Source organism: Plasmodium gallinaceum, assembly GCF_900005855.1.
Source record: "Plasmodium gallinaceum strain 8A genome assembly, contig: PGAL8A_v1_102, whole genome shotgun sequence".
Taxonomy (NCBI): domain Eukaryota; phylum Apicomplexa; class Aconoidasida; order Haemosporida; family Plasmodiidae; genus Plasmodium; species Plasmodium gallinaceum.
Window position 1 is genome coordinate 9946 of NW_021628314.1, and position 18431 is coordinate 28376.

Genomic DNA, 18431 nt, shown 5'->3' on the forward strand with positions numbered 1-18431 from the left:
CATCATGCATATTTTATAAGTATATCTCTATTACATTTCAAAAGAAGTGCGTATTTCATGGTGAGCTACTTTGTGGTTTTCATGTTCTCAAAGAAATAAGATATGTATATAATCATAAATATGTCTCCATACATGTCTACTAATTATCTTGCATTCACAGGTAACTCTTTAAAAAATGCCACTATCATTATAAAAATTTTAAAAAAGTTTAATGGAGGCTTTTATTGATCATAATTTCAGAGTTATTTTGTTTACTTTATAGTTATGAAATTCTATCCATATAACTTGTATATATCTTCTTATTACAAAAAAAGTTAATATGTATAATTATTATGAAATCATCATTAAAAAGTATTATTTATCTTTTTGAATACTTAATATGACAAAAAACATTATTGATAGTAATTTAATAATACGTGCAAAATATTCAATAAGATGAATTTGTTAAATGAAATAAAATATTTATATAATTAGTATACCAAGTTTTTAATGAGGAGATTCTTATATTAAGATGTATACATGATTTATTAATTGTCTCTTCAATGACTTTATTAGAGTATCGAACAGATTAATAAAAAGAATATATATTTGGTTCTATTAATTTAATGGATTTATTTATAATTTTAATCCTATAAACTAATAAACTGAATTTATGTAATCTACTTCATTGAATATTCTTTGTTTTCAAGAGGCATATATTTTCTTTAGTGGAAGTTCTTATTTTTATTAAAAATTTAATTCCTCATTGAACATTGATTCTTAATTATATATATTTTATTTATAATGTTATGAGTATCTCTTAACAATTAAAATTCATTGTTCTCAAATTAAACAACGTAAATAATTACCAAAATATAAAATAAGTTATATAAATACCATAGAATACTAAACTTTTATTATTGTTAATATAAAAATTTCTTATATAAATTTAAACAAAATATACAATAAACTTTTTTTTGTCAACATTTATATCTTATATTTTTTCTTATTATTAAATCTTTTTTTTTTTAAAAAAATAAATATATATTTTTTTTTTTATCTTTTAAAATTTGCAAAAAGAGAAAAAAAATGTTAAATTTTTTTTTAATCTAGTAATTGCATTTCTGTTTAATTTCCATACAACTATAACTTCTCATTCTCAAAAATGTTATTAATACCTTTTATTAATCAATATACATGAATGAGAAAAAAAGAATTTTTTTTTTTTAATTTCTTCCAATGGTAAAATTTACATTTTTTAAATGTATATACATACATACATACATATATATATATATATATATATATATATATATATATATATATATATATATATATATATAGTTACAAAAAATGTAGTGTTTTTTTCTAGAACATTTTTTTTATATAAAAAGCGTAAGTTTTTAAGAGCATACAATTGTTTTTATAGATTTTGTAAAAGTGAATGTATAAACCTATCATGTATATTTATATTTTTAATTTAAACCTAGTATTAATTAAAAGAATTTAAATTTAATATTAAATAAAGTATTTATATTATGTTAAATAAAATAATTATATAAAGATTATATATTGTCTATAAGTAATTTTATATCAAATAAAAATAGCACAAATCATTGTACATTCTTTTTATTTATTATATTGTTCCATATACTACAAAAGATTATAATACCCAATTAATAATCAAGATAATTTAAAACTGATTAACATTTGATTTCTAATTCACTATAAATGTGAGATGAATAATAATATAATGGACTATTATAAATATTCAATAAAAGAAATAAAATAGAATTATAAATTTAGTTATAATTTCAAAGTGTTAAAGGAGATATCTCAGCTAACTAATACAAAAGAATTACTCACTCTTAAAAAAAAAAATTTTACACAATTTTTTGAATTATATTTCTTTTAGGGCGAAATAATTTTTTTATGTACATCTATCTATATGTATAAATGATTAGCAATAAATTATTTTCTTTTGGAAAATTAATAAATAATTAATTATTAAAAGATATAAAATATTATTACTTATGAGAATTGTGTTTTTAATGAAAGACAATATACATATTTCATTATCAAATATTTGTGGATACTACGAATTTAAGTTTTAATTAAAATAATTAAGGATTTTTATTAAAGAATACTAACGTTTTATAAATCATTTGATATATAAAGGATAGTAAAATACTGTTTTAATATATTTTCAATCAAAGAATTATATATTTCTTATGAAATAAGTGAATAATTCCATTTTATATGGAATATATATATACAAGTAATTTTCCAGTAGATACAATTAGCAGATTCTGCTCTACATACTTTTTATTACTTTGATTATTGGATGTATTATAAAAGTTTTAATAATTAATTAGCAAGTTAGTATTTAAAGAAAAAATGTAAAAAAATTACATTTTTCTTTTCAGTTTTTTTTTTTATCGATATTTAATTAACTTTAATTAAAAAGGCATTATTATTTCTTTTACTTCTCTTAATATAAAAAAAGGCAGAAACAATTCACATAGTACAGCATTAAATAATAGAATGGATAATTATTCTAATAAGGTTCTTTTAAATATACAGTATATTCATAATCTTTATTATGTATTCATCTTATTTTATATTAGTAAATATTTTTTTTAATTTGTTATGATGTTGTTTCATTAATAACCTCTTCAAAGACTTTTATAAATTATTGAAAATTAAATTAATTAGAGTACGTGGATTAACTTTTATTGATTTTTTTATTTCATAATTTATTATTATAGATAATAAACAATCTTTATATATTTAATTTATAACACAAGCAATAAATAATTTATTTATTACAAAATTTTCCAATGTTTAAATAAAATGTTTTCTTGGTATTCTACTGATTATTACCTAAATAATTAATCTATATAAATTATACTTATATAGTTTAATAAAAAATTCTTAATTTTATCGAAACAATTATCTTATAGAAATTTATCATCACTTTGCTAACAAATGTATATTATAAAAAAATTTTTATTTACCAAAGTAAAATAATACTTTTAATGTGAGAATTTTTAGTATATATATATTTTTTTTAGTGTATGAATTTTACTATAAATTTTTTTTTAAATTCTTTGAGTGTGCAATTAAATTTTTATCTATATTATATTTTTCCATATTGAACCTTAAAAAGGTTGATAATATTCTTTTTATTAATTATGAAAATATCATGTTAATATATATGATCAATATTATTGTGTCCAAGAATATTACTGTAAATTTTCCTCTAGATAATTTAAGAAAAATTTTTATTCATGGTGTATTAAATAAGATTTTAAAATTCTATATGTTTATTGTAAATAAAAGATGCTCAGATCATTTTTTTTTGATAATAAATTTAATATAAAAAAAATTAATAAAAATTCTATAAAAATATTGAAGCTGAAATATCTGTGGTAACTTTGAAATAATCTAAAAAATAATTAGAAAAAAAAATTCTGCTTATATAAATGAAAATATTTTTTTGAAAAATTAGTGAAAATGAAAAATTTTTAATTAAAGAATGTACACTGAGCACAAACTTGTATAAAAACAAAAAATGGCAATTTATTGAACGTTATTATCCATAAAAAAAAATATATTACAAAAAAAAATTAATAAACGTAATTGAAAAAATGAAATCTTAGATGAAATATCAAATAAATATATTGTAATGGAAATATATATATATAAAAAGATTCTGAAAGAATAAGAGTGACAAGAAAAAGTAAATATAACAGGAATTAAGAAAAATAAAAAAGGAGATTTGATAGACTATCTGAATGATAAAAGTACTTATTTTATGTAGCATGTAATTAAATCTACCTTTTTTACAGTAATATTTTATATTTTATTCTATAGTGCTATTTATTATATAAATTTTTACATTAATTAAAAAATAAAATAAAATAAAATAAAAACATCTGCTTATTTAATTTTTTTAAACATTCTTTTTTGATAAAAATAATTTTTTTTTTATTACATAAGATATAGATAATTCCAAACTACAGTTTTTGTATAAAATACTATTTTATAAATATATTTTTCTTCGTTTTGTTTTATTAGTTATACTTTATATTAACCTTTTTTTATTTATTTAAGGCATTTTTATATAAAAATATTAGAATAATATAAATACTTTTTTACTTATTAGCAATAAACTCATATGAAGTGAAAAATATAATATAACTCTATAAGCTTTAAATAAAAATATTAGGTTTTATATATTAATCTTCGTAAAATAATTTTCAGATTAATTTCCTTTTCTATAATTTTTTAGAATTATTTATATAAAATGTGATAACGTTTTTAAATAATAAAAAATATAGGAATAATGATGATCAAATTTTAATGATTTATAAAATGGAAATAATTAAAATTCTAATTGCGTCATTTGGATATGAAAATATTATATATATAAAATAACAATGATATTATTAAAGATAAGCTGTTATAGAAAAATGTCCATAATAATGTAAATAATTAAATATAATTCAACATATTATAATTAAGGATTAGTTTATTAAAAAAATTAATGGATTCTTAAATTTTGGTAAATTTATGAAATAAAATTATAATTGCAAGCACTACAACTCTTTCCTACAATTGAATATATAAAAATAGTATATAATTACATCTATAAAAGAATCCACGAAGAGAGATTGTTATTACTTTATGGATTATTTAAAGTAATAGGAAAAATTATAAAAAAAAATACTAGAATATATTTTTATTGGAATATTGTTAAAATGTCTTTATGTTAACAAAAATAAAAGTTAAAACTTTTTATAAGATAAATACATACTAATATTTTTTGTAATTTAAAAAATACAAACTTATTGTTAAATGTAATAATTATACAAAGTTCATTTAACTGAGAAAAGTTATTAAAACTTTTAAATTAATTTATATAATAGTATATAACAAATAATTTTCATGTAGAAAATAAACAAAAAATACTCTTATGAAAAAATATTTAAACATTTTTTTAATGTAAATTTTTCATACAAATGATCAAAACAAAAAATGATACAAAAAAATTTCTTAAACTAAATATAAAATCAAATAACAAATTTAGAAAATAAAAATCAAATGATGTAATATCAAATAAATACGTTTGAAAAGTACCAAATAAATTTTACTTTCGTGAGAATATAACAAAAAATTCATTACGTTGAGATAAAATCATACTAGATTAATATATGAGAATAATTTTAGTCAATACATTTCTAATTAAATCTATATCATGTTCACGTGTATATACATCTAAATATTTCACATAATTCTAACTTCCTTAATATTTCTTTGTTTCCTTTTTCTAATTTTATTTTGATCTTTATTCTAGGTTTTCTTATTTTATCTAAGATATTTAATTATTTTAAGTTTAATCCTTTTTTTCTGTATTTTTTTCATCATCATCTTTAATTATTGAGCTCTAAATCAAAAAATAACAATTGTGTATTTTTAAAAATGAAATTTAATAATTAAGTTTCAATTTATATACATAAAATAAAAAAGAAAAATATAAACGTATTATAATGTTAAAATTTTATTTTACTTTTAAAAATTTAGGTACTGCATAACAAAGCAAGGCATATGTTGCGAATATAAAAAGAAAAGGGATATAACTTCCTATTGCACCATCAGAATCTTGGAACATTTGCATAGCTACAGTTTTACCAGATTCGTCACCAAAAGAGCTAATTAAGCTTCTCAAATATGGAATTGTTAGGGGAGATCTTTGGGAAAACATAGCATTATATATTTCAGCATCCATATTTATATTCTATGATTTTAAAACGAAAAAAGAATACTTTTAAAAAAAAAATTATTGTTTTATTTTCTTATCAAATTAGCAAACAATTTTATTAAGATCAAACTAAAATATTTAGTTTTAATTAGTTTTTTAGAACATATATAAAGATATATTATAGTTAATTTTAAGTTTAAATATAATAACTTCAATATTATATTTTAAAAAAATAAGTTAAGATATATAGTTAATAAACAAATGAATTACTTTTTTATAAGAAAGTTCTTTTTTTCTTTTTTTTAACAAATATTAATATTTAATTTTTTAATTATTAAAATATTATTTTTCTTTCAAAAATTTATTACTATTTCTTTAAATTTTAGATGTAGTAACTTTTTATAAGAATATTTTTAATTAATTTATTTTAATTAATACAAATTTTTTTTATTTATTTTAAACAATTGTTTATTATCAAATTAAAAAATAATACGTACAGTGAATCAAAAAAAAACAAATAATAATATAAGAGTTAATAGAATTACAAATTAAAAACAACTGCCAATTCTTGAAAAAGAAATTTATTATATATTAAAAAGGGAATTTAGTTAAAAAATATTTTATGGGTTTAACAGAAAAAAAAATAAAATGATGATTATTTTTCTTTGCTATTTTTGCATGCATTTAAGTAAACAATAAAGATAAATTTCATAGATAAATGAAAAATTTCTAGAACTTTTCATAAAAATTACTAAAATAGTTGTTTTCTAAAAATGGAATATGTTTAATTTTAAATATAATATTTTCATCTAATTTAATGAAATATGCATTTATGACAACTATTTAAATATAACATGCTACAAAAAAAAAAATAATATAAAAGGAAAAAGAAATCATTCAATAATATTTATTATAAAATATTAATATTTTTTTAAATTTTGATTGTAAAAGTACTTTTTAATTATAAATTTTTTATTATTATTAAGAAATGCACATTTAAACTGTTCATTTATACTTCATTTAAATATTTGTATATGTTAATTTTTTTATAAATGCTTTTATTTTAACTCCATCTTTTTCATCTTTGATTTTCATTTTCTCTCTCCTTTTTCTTATAAAATTTATATAATACAAAAAAAAATCTTAGTTTTTTTTTTAAGTTAAAAATATGAAAAAAATGAAGATTACAAACTTTAAATATCGAAAAAATAATTATTATATCATTTCATCATATTATTTAATATAGCAAGGTATATATGACTATTATTCATTTTACTTAATATTAATTGCAATTTAATTATGATATTTATACGGAATTTTTATTTTTTTATATTATATATCAGAAAAGTATTATTCAAATCTCAGAAATAATAAGAGATATAAATAAAATAATGATGTTTGGTATTCATTTGTTTTGTTATAAAGAAATGACAATATATTTAAAAAAATGAAAACAATGTAAAAAAAAAAAAAAATTAATATAGGAATAAAAAGGAACGTATAAAGTGGAGAAAATAAATAATTATTTATTAAAAATAGTAGTTATAATAAGAATTGTGATTATTGTATAATAATCTATAATGCACTTAATTTAACACAATGATGTCATGAATTATAATAATGAAATAAAATATAAAATATAAGATATTCAATAATACTAAGAGATGAAATAGAACTTTTGTTTATTAAAACTTTTTTAAGCATATACATGAAAAAAATTTTATATAATTATGGCAACAAAAGTAATTTATATGAGAACATAACAAGATGATAACTATTAATATATTTTAGTAATTACATTATAATATTTAATGCAATCGTTTATTATTATATTGGTGTTTATGATTACATGTATTTGTATATATAACTATTATTTTCTATGTATATAATATTATAAATATGTTCTAATGAAAATAGTAGTTATCAGATATAAACATATTTCACAGTGGAGATAGATTAATGTACTTCCTAAACTTAAAATGAATAATATCATTAATTTTAATTCGAAGAATATTTAAAACTATTTCATATTTTTCTTCTTAATTTTTTTACGTTTCCCATTTTTTGAAAAGATTGGTAACTTTCTTAAGCTAGAAGGGAGAAACGTCTTAAAAAAATAAATTTTTTTTCTGAAAAAAAAAAAAATAGTAACGTTTTCATAAGAAAAAGCATTAGCACATATTTGTAGTGAAATATTAGAAAAAATATAACATTAGAAATGTGATAATTTTTTTTTTATCAATTCATTTATAAGTTCACACAATGTAAAAAACAAAAGAATGACATAAATATTAGAAAAAATTGATAAGAAATCTACATTCATGATATTTGAATTTTTTGGACTTTTTTATGTTATGTATATATAAATTTATATGATCATAACTATTAATTCTTTTTATAAATTAAATATTTATATGTTAAAAACAATAATAAATTTAAAGGAAGGGTTATTTAGGAAAGAGAAAATAAAGTATAAACTAAAATAGTTAAATCATTAAAATGTAATGAAAAATATTATTAATTTATTTATTCTATTACATATTTCAAAAAAAAAATTTCGTTTGTCTTCTTGTAATTTTTACAATATTTTTTGTAATAAGAATTTATTTCAAATAAAGAGATTTATTGAATTGAATGTTCTATATTTTTGTATAGAATTTATATTTAAAAATATTTTAATTATTGTAATTATGCATGCTTTAATATAACTTGTTAACGCAAATTAAAATAACCACTGTATATAATATGGATACACAGTACTTTCTCTGAAAATTTTTATTTTAATGTTTTTATTCTTTGAGCTATATTGAATTCTCATTTTTAAGAATATAATATATTATTAATAATACCGTGACTAAAAATAATTAGTGTAAAAAAACTCTTTTAAGAAACATGATTATTTGATAGAACTATTTTTATCTTTTTATTTAAAATTTTAACTATATATCCAATTAACATACTTTAGCGTACATATAGTTATTAGTATTGTTTATTTTCCCATGTGCATTATATTTATATATTGAAAAGTTAAATAATATACTATATTTACCAATATAATATGCAAAATAAATAAAATTAATAATTAGTAAAATGTTAGGATTAAATAATAATCAAGATTGTTTATCTACCTTTCATTAAATATTTCCATGAAGCAATGAAAAAATAATTTAATTATGATAATATAGAAAAAACATTATACTTATTGTAATAATTAATTCCTCTATAATAAATTAATAATCTAAGCTAGCATAATAAAGCTTTAACTCATAAAAAATATGTAAGATATAGAACATAGTATTACATAATATATATTAAAATTTTCAACACATTTAAATATAGAGCTTTGGTTAATATAAGATATTATTAACCTTTTTGAAAATAAAGAATCATGAGTTGTAAAGAAAATACATAGTTAGCCATGCAGGCACTAGATAAAAAAAAAATTATTAAGAATTAATTTTTTTGTTTAGCTAAGTTTAAAAAAAAATACATAAAAAATATATTTTTTTATAGAAAAAATAAGAGTAATGAATACTCTGAATTAATTATATATAACATTTTAAAAGGAAATTTTATACGACAATAATAAAATTTTGGTATTTATAGTATTTATTTAATTTAATTTGTATTTTGTTAATTACTTATATTTGTTAATTTTGTAGTAATGCATTGAAATTACTGAACATTATTCATAACATTATAAATAAAATTTAAAAAATTAAAAATCTATAATTAACGAGAATTTAAATTTTTAACAAAAACATAGGATTTTTAATTAAGTAAATAAATGATTAATGAGACATACTATATAAATATAGTGTATTGGTATATAGCATTAAATTAAATACCGATTCACTAAATTGATATAGGAAGCTCTACGTGCTCTCTATTAATCTGTTTGTTCAATAATTTAGTTACCTATTAACTGCTTATTCATTAATTTCGCTAATGTATTGAACAAACAAATTAATAAAGAGCATATAGAGTTGACTTCATGTATAATTTAAATGTTATAAACAATTAAACTGTATTTATGTAATCTACCTCGTTGGAAGTTCTTTGTTTTCAAGAGGCATTTATTTACTTTAATAAAAATCCTTATTATTAATAAAAATTTAAATCATCGTTGAATATTGATTCTTAAATAAATATATTTTATTTATTCTGTTGTGAATTATATCTAACAACTGAAGCCTTATACTTTTAAATTAAGGAACATAAGTAATTAGTGAAATACAAATTAAATTATATAAATATTATAAACATAAAAATTTTATTAATATATATATAAAATTTTCTCTTAAAATTCAAAATAAAAATTTCCTACAAAAGAAAACTCTTTTGCCTATAAATTACTTATTTTTTTTGAACATTATTTTTTCGACTATAGAATCTTTTTTTTTTCTGATAAAAAAAAACAAATATATTTTTTCTTTATGTATTTTAATTTATTAAAAGAAACAAAAAAAAAATGAACTAATATATCTTTTTTTTTATCTAGCATTTGCATGGTTAATTACATATTTTCCGTACAGATAGTTATTTTTCTTCTCAAAAAGGTTATTAATTTCCTTTTATTAATCACCTAAAAAAGTCATAGAATATGCAATTAATAAATAATATTTTTAATAAAAGTATTTTATTTCTGTCTTTTTATTTTTCTTGTGATATACTAGTTAAAAAAAAATATTATTAAACCCTCATAAATTATAGTTAGGAAACACCATAAAAAATAATAAACTGGAAATGCATACTTTAAGTTTAAAAGAATGGCTTTCTAAAAGAAAAAAAAATATTTATGTTTTTTTTTTTTTTGAAGAATTAATTTTTTCAATTGAATAAATTTAAAAAAACAAAAAATTTAAATTAGTAATTAAAAGAAAGATAAAAAAAAATATTTTTTTTATTATTACTTTTATTTTTTTTTATGATTACTATTGATTCTATTGCTGATTTATTAACTCGGTGTTCTGTGACTTTGTAAGAGTACTGAACAAACAAATTAATAAAAAGCATGTAGAGTTGCCTCTACGATTTTAATGAATTTTTATATATTTTTAAATACTTTTGGTTAATAAAAGGCTTTATTAACATTTTTGGAAAATAAAACGGCTAGTTATATGAAAAATACGTAGTTGGTCATGCACACACAAAAAAAAAAAAAAAAAAAAAAAAAAAAAAAATGATCAATTTTTTTGTTTGTATTTTTATAAAAAAAAAAACAAAGGTCATCAGGAAAAAAAAAATTGATAAAAAAAAAATAAATTGGAAAAAGATTTGTTACCAATAAGAATGAGATAAAAAAAAAAAAAGAGATTTTTTTTTTTGGAAGGAAGTATGATTTAATTAATTTTGTAAGAGAAAATTTTATACATATAAAAATAAAATTTTTAGGTAATTAATATTTATATAATTAATTTCTATTGTCACTAATTGTTAATGTTTGTTAATCAACAGAAATTTATATGAATTGCTGAACATAACTCATAACAAAGAAACAAGTAATTTACATTTAATTAATAATCATTGTTAAATAAGGATTTAAATTTTTAATAAAAATAAGGATTTTTATTAAAGTAAATAAATACCTATTGAAATCAAAGAATGCTGAATAATGTAGATTACATAATTAAGGATCACTTGTTCAAAGCATTTAAAAATATATATAAATACAACAAAACCGTAGAGGTAACTCTAAGTGCTCTTTATTAATTTGTTTGTTCAGTACTCTATCTAAGTCACCCAACACCCAGTTATTAAAACAGCTTTGAATGAGTGATCCTTAATTATGTCATCTACTTCATTCAGCATTCTTTGATTTCAATAGGTATTTATTTACTTTAATAAAAATCCTTATTTTTATTAAAAATTTAAATCCTTATTGAACATTCAATATTAATTAAATGTAAATTACTTATTTCTTTGTTATGAGTTATGTTCATCAATTTAAATATATTGCTGTTTAATTAACAAACATAAACAATTAGTAACAATAGAAATTAATTATATAAATATTAATTACCTAAAAATTTTATTGTTATATGTATAAAATTTTCTCTCACAAATTAAAAATATAAATATTATGTAAATTAAAATCCTTTATATGTAAATATCTTTTATCTGTTTAAGATATCATTTTTATTGATACTAAATCTTACTACCGATTTTTATTTTACCAATTCTCTCTCTTTCATTCAATTTCTCAAAAAAAAAAAAAAATATATTTTTTTTACGTATTTCCATTTATCAAAAGAAAAAAAAGAAAAAAAAATTTATTGAATTTTTTTTTCTTTTTTTTTTTGTGTGTGTATGACCAACTACGTATTCTTCATATAGATAGTTCTTTTTATTACCAAAAAGGTTAATAAATGCTTTTATTAATCACTCACATATTTTACATGCATAAGTATAACATATACTTTATATTTATTCCAACTATAATTAAAAAATAGGTCTATAATACTAATTATTTATCATTAATTAAATGAGGACTTAACAAACTACTGTATTAAATGATTCTAGTATATCTTATATTAACTTTTCTAATTCTTTTCAATTTTTAAAATAACATAAATAATAATTTTATAAACTAAATGTATTTATTTGTATAAATACTAAACATTTATTAGGAATAATTAAAATTTAAACAAATATATGACATTAAATAAAACATAAAAATATCCTTTTCAAAAAATGACAAAGATTATTACAATTAAAAGGAAATATAATATATAATATATTAGTTACTCGTTCAGTGACTATTAATATTGAACAAACAATTAAATAAAGTGCATATAAAGAAAACTCTACTTATTTTATTTTCGTTTAATTAAAATGCGAATCAAATTATTAACTTTTATTACATAATATTGAACATTAATTGTATTATCTAATTGCTATTGATGCTAATTTATATAATATCCAATATATATTGCATCTTACATTACACTCTTAATCTTTCATAAAAAAAAATATTTTATCTTTACCAAAAAAAAAATTAATAATTCTTTTTAAGTTATTATCACAAAAAAAAAAAAAAAAAATATAATAAAATATATCTATATTTTTTTTATTGTATGCGTTTATTAATGCATACTTTTCTTTCATTTTAACACGAATAAATAAAAGTGTTTTTGCTCTATTTAAATATAATTTAAAACAAGCCAGTATTACTATTTATAGACCAATATTAGAATAAAAAAAGAAATGAAAAATTTTACATATATAATAGTAGAAAGAAAACAAGAGCAAAATCCAACATATATTGCATAAAATGAATGTAAATATACAAAAAAAAATAATTAAAGATTAGAATAATTTAAAGATGAAAAATAGGCCTCAATTTCCCTACTAAAGGCTTTCACCTCTAAAAAAGGATACTTCAATAACTTCTTCATTCGTATTTTCATAACTTAATGAATTTCCATCTTCAAATTCTCTAGCAGTATCACTTGTTTCAATATCATCTTCCTTATTTTTATTTTTAAAGAAAATAACTAAATAGGCAAAAGAAAATGCTAGCAAGCTACCTAATATACCTCCTGCTAATTTTGTTATTGGATTATTAGATTCATTTTTTTTTCCTGATTTCTGTTTATCTTTATCATATTGAGAATTACTTTTAGTATTGCTAGGTGTTGATATACTTTTATAATTTAATTGCTGTATTTTATCTTGATTTATTATTCTTCTATCTTCATTTGATATTTCTTTTTTTAGTTGATTTTTCTTTTCTATTTTGATTAATTCTTTTTCAAATTCTCCTTTTATTTTATTTAATTTTTTTAAAATATCATTAATTGAAAGAATAATTTTTTCGTTGGAAAGTACAATTTCTTTATTTTGTTCTACATTATTTAATATAATTGAAAATTCATTTTTTAATTCAATATTTTCTTTTTTAATTGTTTCTTTATATTCAATTACTTTATTTAGTAGTTCCTCATTTTCATTTTCTGATAGATTATTATCTTTTTCATATTGATATAATTCTAAATCTTTTAAAATAGATTTTGATCTTTCTGTTAAATATAAAATTTTCTCTGTATATATGACCATATTTTTTTTTTTATTATTATTTTCATTTTCTAAAGTGCTTAATTCTTTGATATTATTCGTAATACCTTCAAAAATTTTATTAGTTTCTTGTATAACCTCTTCTTCATCACTAGGCTTTATAAGTATTAATTCTTGTTCTTTTTTTGATAAATAATCTTCAATTCTCTTTAGGTTCTTACTGTACTCTAGTAGAATTTGCTTTTGATCATTTATCATATTTTTATGCGAATCAGCTATCTCAAGAAATTTTTTAGAAATGCTTTCTATTTCTTTTAATTTAATATTGCAAATATTATTGTAAATATTATTTATATCTTTTATTTCATTTTTGAATTTTTCATGAAGGTGTTTTATCTTTTGTAATTTTTCATTTGTATTCTCTGTATCATTTATTTCATTAAATGATGAAAGTTCTTTTTTTATATCATCAATTGTACCCATAGTTTCTTGTTCTTTTTTTTTAAATTCATCCAAATATTGCTGTGATTTCTGAACATATTCTGATTTATAATCTCTTATGATATTTTGAGCATAATCATTATTTAATGTATTAATATCTTTAGTTAGTGCATCATAACTATTTTTGATATATTCAACATGTGAAGTAGCGTCTTTTTCTTTTTTTTGAATAAATAATATACCTTCTGATATTTCAACATTAATTATTGTAACAATTAAAGATTTTAAAGATAATCTGCAATTTTGTCCTAATTCTAATAATTCATCAAAAGAAGTATTAATTTCTGAAATATTTTCATGTGTGTTATTTAATTTATTCGTTATTACATCAATGTCATGCTCTATTTTTTCTAGATATGTAGTGGCAGATGTATCTTTTTGTAACTTTCCAAGACTTTCTTCTAAATTATTTAAGGAATCTTTAATATTATGAATTTCACTTTTTATTGTGTCTATTTCTAATTTGTTTTTCATTCTACTTAATTTTTCTTTATATGAATCCATTAATTCTTTAAAATCATGATTGTTTTTGTGGTCTGTTAAAGTTTCATTATATTTTTCAATATCAACATTTATTTCCTTTATTTTTTTAATCTTCTCATAAACTTCTTGTATTTTAGACAAAATATTATCGGCTTCGTTATTTTCTTCTTTAATTTTTTTCTTAAGTTCATCCTTAAATTTAATTTGTTCATAAATTAAACTAGCTTCGATAATGATGAGTTCACTTTCTTTTTCTTTTTTATTTATGTCATCTAAAAATTTTAACATGCTCTCAATAATCTCTTTCATATCATTTATGATCTCTTGGTGTCTTGATTCTGTTTCAATAAATGTGTTTAGAAAATTTACTGCTTCAACGATTCCATTATAAATTACATCTACCTCACTTTTGTAAAAGGAATATCTATCTTTTCTTGTTTTTATTTCATTGTCTTTATTTTTCGCTATATTTAATTCACTCAGTGCAGTAACTGGATCATCTATATTTTTAATATTTTCACCAATAATTTTAATATCATCTAGATTATTTTTAACACCTAAATACTCTTCCTTAGATTTTTCATTTATTTTGTTTAACTCTTCCTTCAAGTAAGATATTAACTTCATAGTCTCGTTTTTATTAGTCTCCTTAATATTATCTAACAAATTTTTCATTTCCTTCCTTTTTTCAATGAGATTTTCTTTTTCTGTTTTTGCTCTTTCTTTTTGCTCTTTCGCTTTTTCATATGTTGTAGAATTTTCTAAAATATTTAGCATATAATTTTCTATTGCATTATATGATTTATCAAACGCATCACTTATTTCATTCATTTTTCTTTTAGAAGCTTCATGTTTTTTTGTGATATCATTTTCTTTTAATAAGGAATTTAAAAAAAATGAGACAGAAGTTTCTATATTTAAATTTACTGATTTTTTTATGGATGTAATACTATGTTTCTCTTTGTCAGCTATTTTCTTTATTTCTTCTAATATCCCTTCTTCATATTTTTTTTTAAGTATTTTCATTTCACTTTCCATACCGTTAGCCCTAGTATCTATAGTTTTTAATCTATTTATTTCATTTCTCAAAATAATTTTTAGATCTTCAAATTTTTTTAAAATTTCCGTAATATTTTTTAAATTTCTTTGTTCTATTCTTAACTTATCTAATAAATTTTCTTCATTTGTTTCATATTTTATTGACATTGATTCTACATCAATTTCAGAATCATTGAATATATCAAGAGCATTCTGTTTTATCATTTCTATTTCAAATAGATCGTTAGTAACATTTGTTCTTATAATTTGTATTCGAGATAATACATCTTTAGATTTTTCATTATTAGCTTCTTCTTTTTCTTTTATATTAGAATCTGTTCCTTTCAACATATTTAATTTCTCTTTTAATTTTTCTATTAGTCTTTGAATATTGTAATAATCATCTTGAATTTGTTTTCTTATATCATTTAAATTTTTTTTTTTCATTTCAATTTTTATTTTTTCTGCTATAATCAAAGATTCATTTAACAGATTATCCATATTTTCTTTATAAGGTGATAATAGTTCATAGTTTTTGGTAGTTCCTTGTGAATACATATCTGCTTCATTAAAGTAACTTTCAGATTCATTTACATAAATATTTACCTGATTTATTACATTTTCTGTTATTTTTTTTTCTTCATGTTGATCATGATTTTTTAAATAATCTATTTTATTTTTTCCTCTTTTTGTGTTATGGTAATACAGTTTAGAAGCTTCTTTATGTTGTTCAGCCATTTAAAAGATTATCCATATTTTCTTTATAAGGTGATAATAGTTCATAATTTTTGGTAGTTCTTTGTGAATACATATCTGCTTCATTAAAGTAACTTTCAGATTCATTTACATAATTATTTATCTGATTTATTACATTTTCTGTTATTTTTTTTTCTTCATATTGATCATGATTTTTTAAATAATCTATTTTATTTTTTCCTCTTTTTGTGTTATGGTAATACAGTTTAGAAGCTTCTTTATGTTGTTCAGCTACTATTAAAACCTCATTTATTTTTCATCTATATGCCTATCAATAGAATTTTCATCAGAAGTACTCATAAGTAAATCTCTTAATTCTTCTGCTTTTTTAAAATCAGTTGTTATCTCTCCCTTTGTACCTTCTGATAATGTAAATTGCTCTTTTACATTTTCTTTTTCTTGCTTAGTTTTTTTAGTATTTTTTTCTATGTCTTCCATAAGCTTCGATACGATCCTTAATTATTTTAATATCATCTATATGCCTATCAATAGAATTTTCATCAGAAGTACTCATAAGTAAATCTCTTAATTCTTCTGCTTTTTTAAAATCAGTTGTTATCTCTCCCTTTGTACCTTCTGATAATGTAAATTGCTCTTTTACATTTTCTTTTTCTTGCTTAGTTTTTTTAGTATTTTTTTCTATGTCTTCCATAATACTACTAAATTTTGTTGACATTAACAATTTTTCCATATTTTTAATTTCACTTAATGCATGGTTTATGTCACATTTTTCTTTTTCAGAATTTTTCAATTTTTGTTCAGTATCTATTTTGATACGATTAATGTCATCTTCTGATGTAATGCTGGACAATTTTTTATTTATTGAAATAGCTTCTTGTTCTAATATTTGTATTCTACTATTACTATCTTTGGCACTATTAACGTAATGTTCATAATTAAAGCTTTTTAATTCACTTTCTGATATATCTCCGGTATTTTCTTTTAACTGTTCAATTTTTTTTTTAAATAACTCAATAGTTGCTATGTCTTCTTCAGCTCTTTTTTTTTTATCAGTTATTTGGGATATAGCATCACGTATTAATATTTTACTATTAACGTAATCTTCATAATTAAAGCTTTTTAATTCACTTTCTGATATATTTCCGGTATTTTCTTTTAATTGTTCAATTTTTTTTTTAAATAACTCAATAGTTGCTATATCTTCTTCAGCTTTTTTTTTTTTATCAGTTATTTGGGATATAGCATCACGTATTAATATTTTTTTATAGTCTAATATTTTTTCATTTATGTCTATTAGTGAAATTTGTGACTCTTCCTTTACAGTATTTAGTCTTTCATATATTTGTTTCACCTTTTCATATATTTTTTTTATGCTTTTTTTTTTTTCTTTTGAGTCTTCTTCACTGTTTTTTTGGTTATTTGATGCATCAACATGCCCATTAGATTCGTTTCTCATACCTATGAATTTATTTTTATTTGCCTCAATTTGATTCATGATATTATTTATGGCTTGTATTGTTGTTCTAAGTGTTTCTCTATTATTTTCTTTTTCAATTTTTTTCATATCATCTTCAAAGTTATAACTTTTTATATTATTTTGTGTTCCTTCTAGTACTTCCAAATTTCTTTGTACCTCCTCATTTATTTCTTTATTTAATTTGAATATAATATTATAAACTAAATTTATTATTTCGTCATTTTGTATATTAATTATGTTATCAACTTCCGCATCTAATGTAGTGATTACTAATTTTATTTTATTTATTTCGTCCGTAATATTGTTTAAATTAATATTTTGATCCGATATATCTTTTGAAAATGTTTTTACACTTTGTAAGTTAGGAGCATTACCAACTTTGTTTTTTAAATCCTTAGATTTGTCCAAAATTTTATTTGATCTTTCTTCAATATCATTAATTTGTTTTATTTTTTC

The 18431-nt window shown here is 18.7% G+C and overlaps 1 pseudogene across 1 annotated transcript, besides 4 other annotated features; it reads right to left on the bottom strand.

The window, feature by feature from the left end:
• Positions 1–520: 520 nt before the first annotated feature.
• Positions 521–932: a repeat region.
• An 8699-nt stretch (positions 933–9631) lies between these two features.
• Positions 9632–10327: a repeat region.
• A 484-nt stretch (positions 10328–10811) lies between these two features.
• Positions 10812–11515: a repeat region.
• Positions 11508–11935: a repeat region.
• Positions 11936–13093: 1158 nt separating this feature from the next.
• On the bottom strand, positions 13094–18431 carry PGAL8A_00377000 (annotated as a pseudogene; the record flags this gene model as incomplete). The annotated part of the gene is given in 4 exon segments: positions 13094–16519; positions 16521–16788; positions 16791–16951; positions 16953–18431. Coding segments are annotated over 4 exon segments (5334 nt in total), but the record flags the coding sequence as incomplete, so codon positions are not given.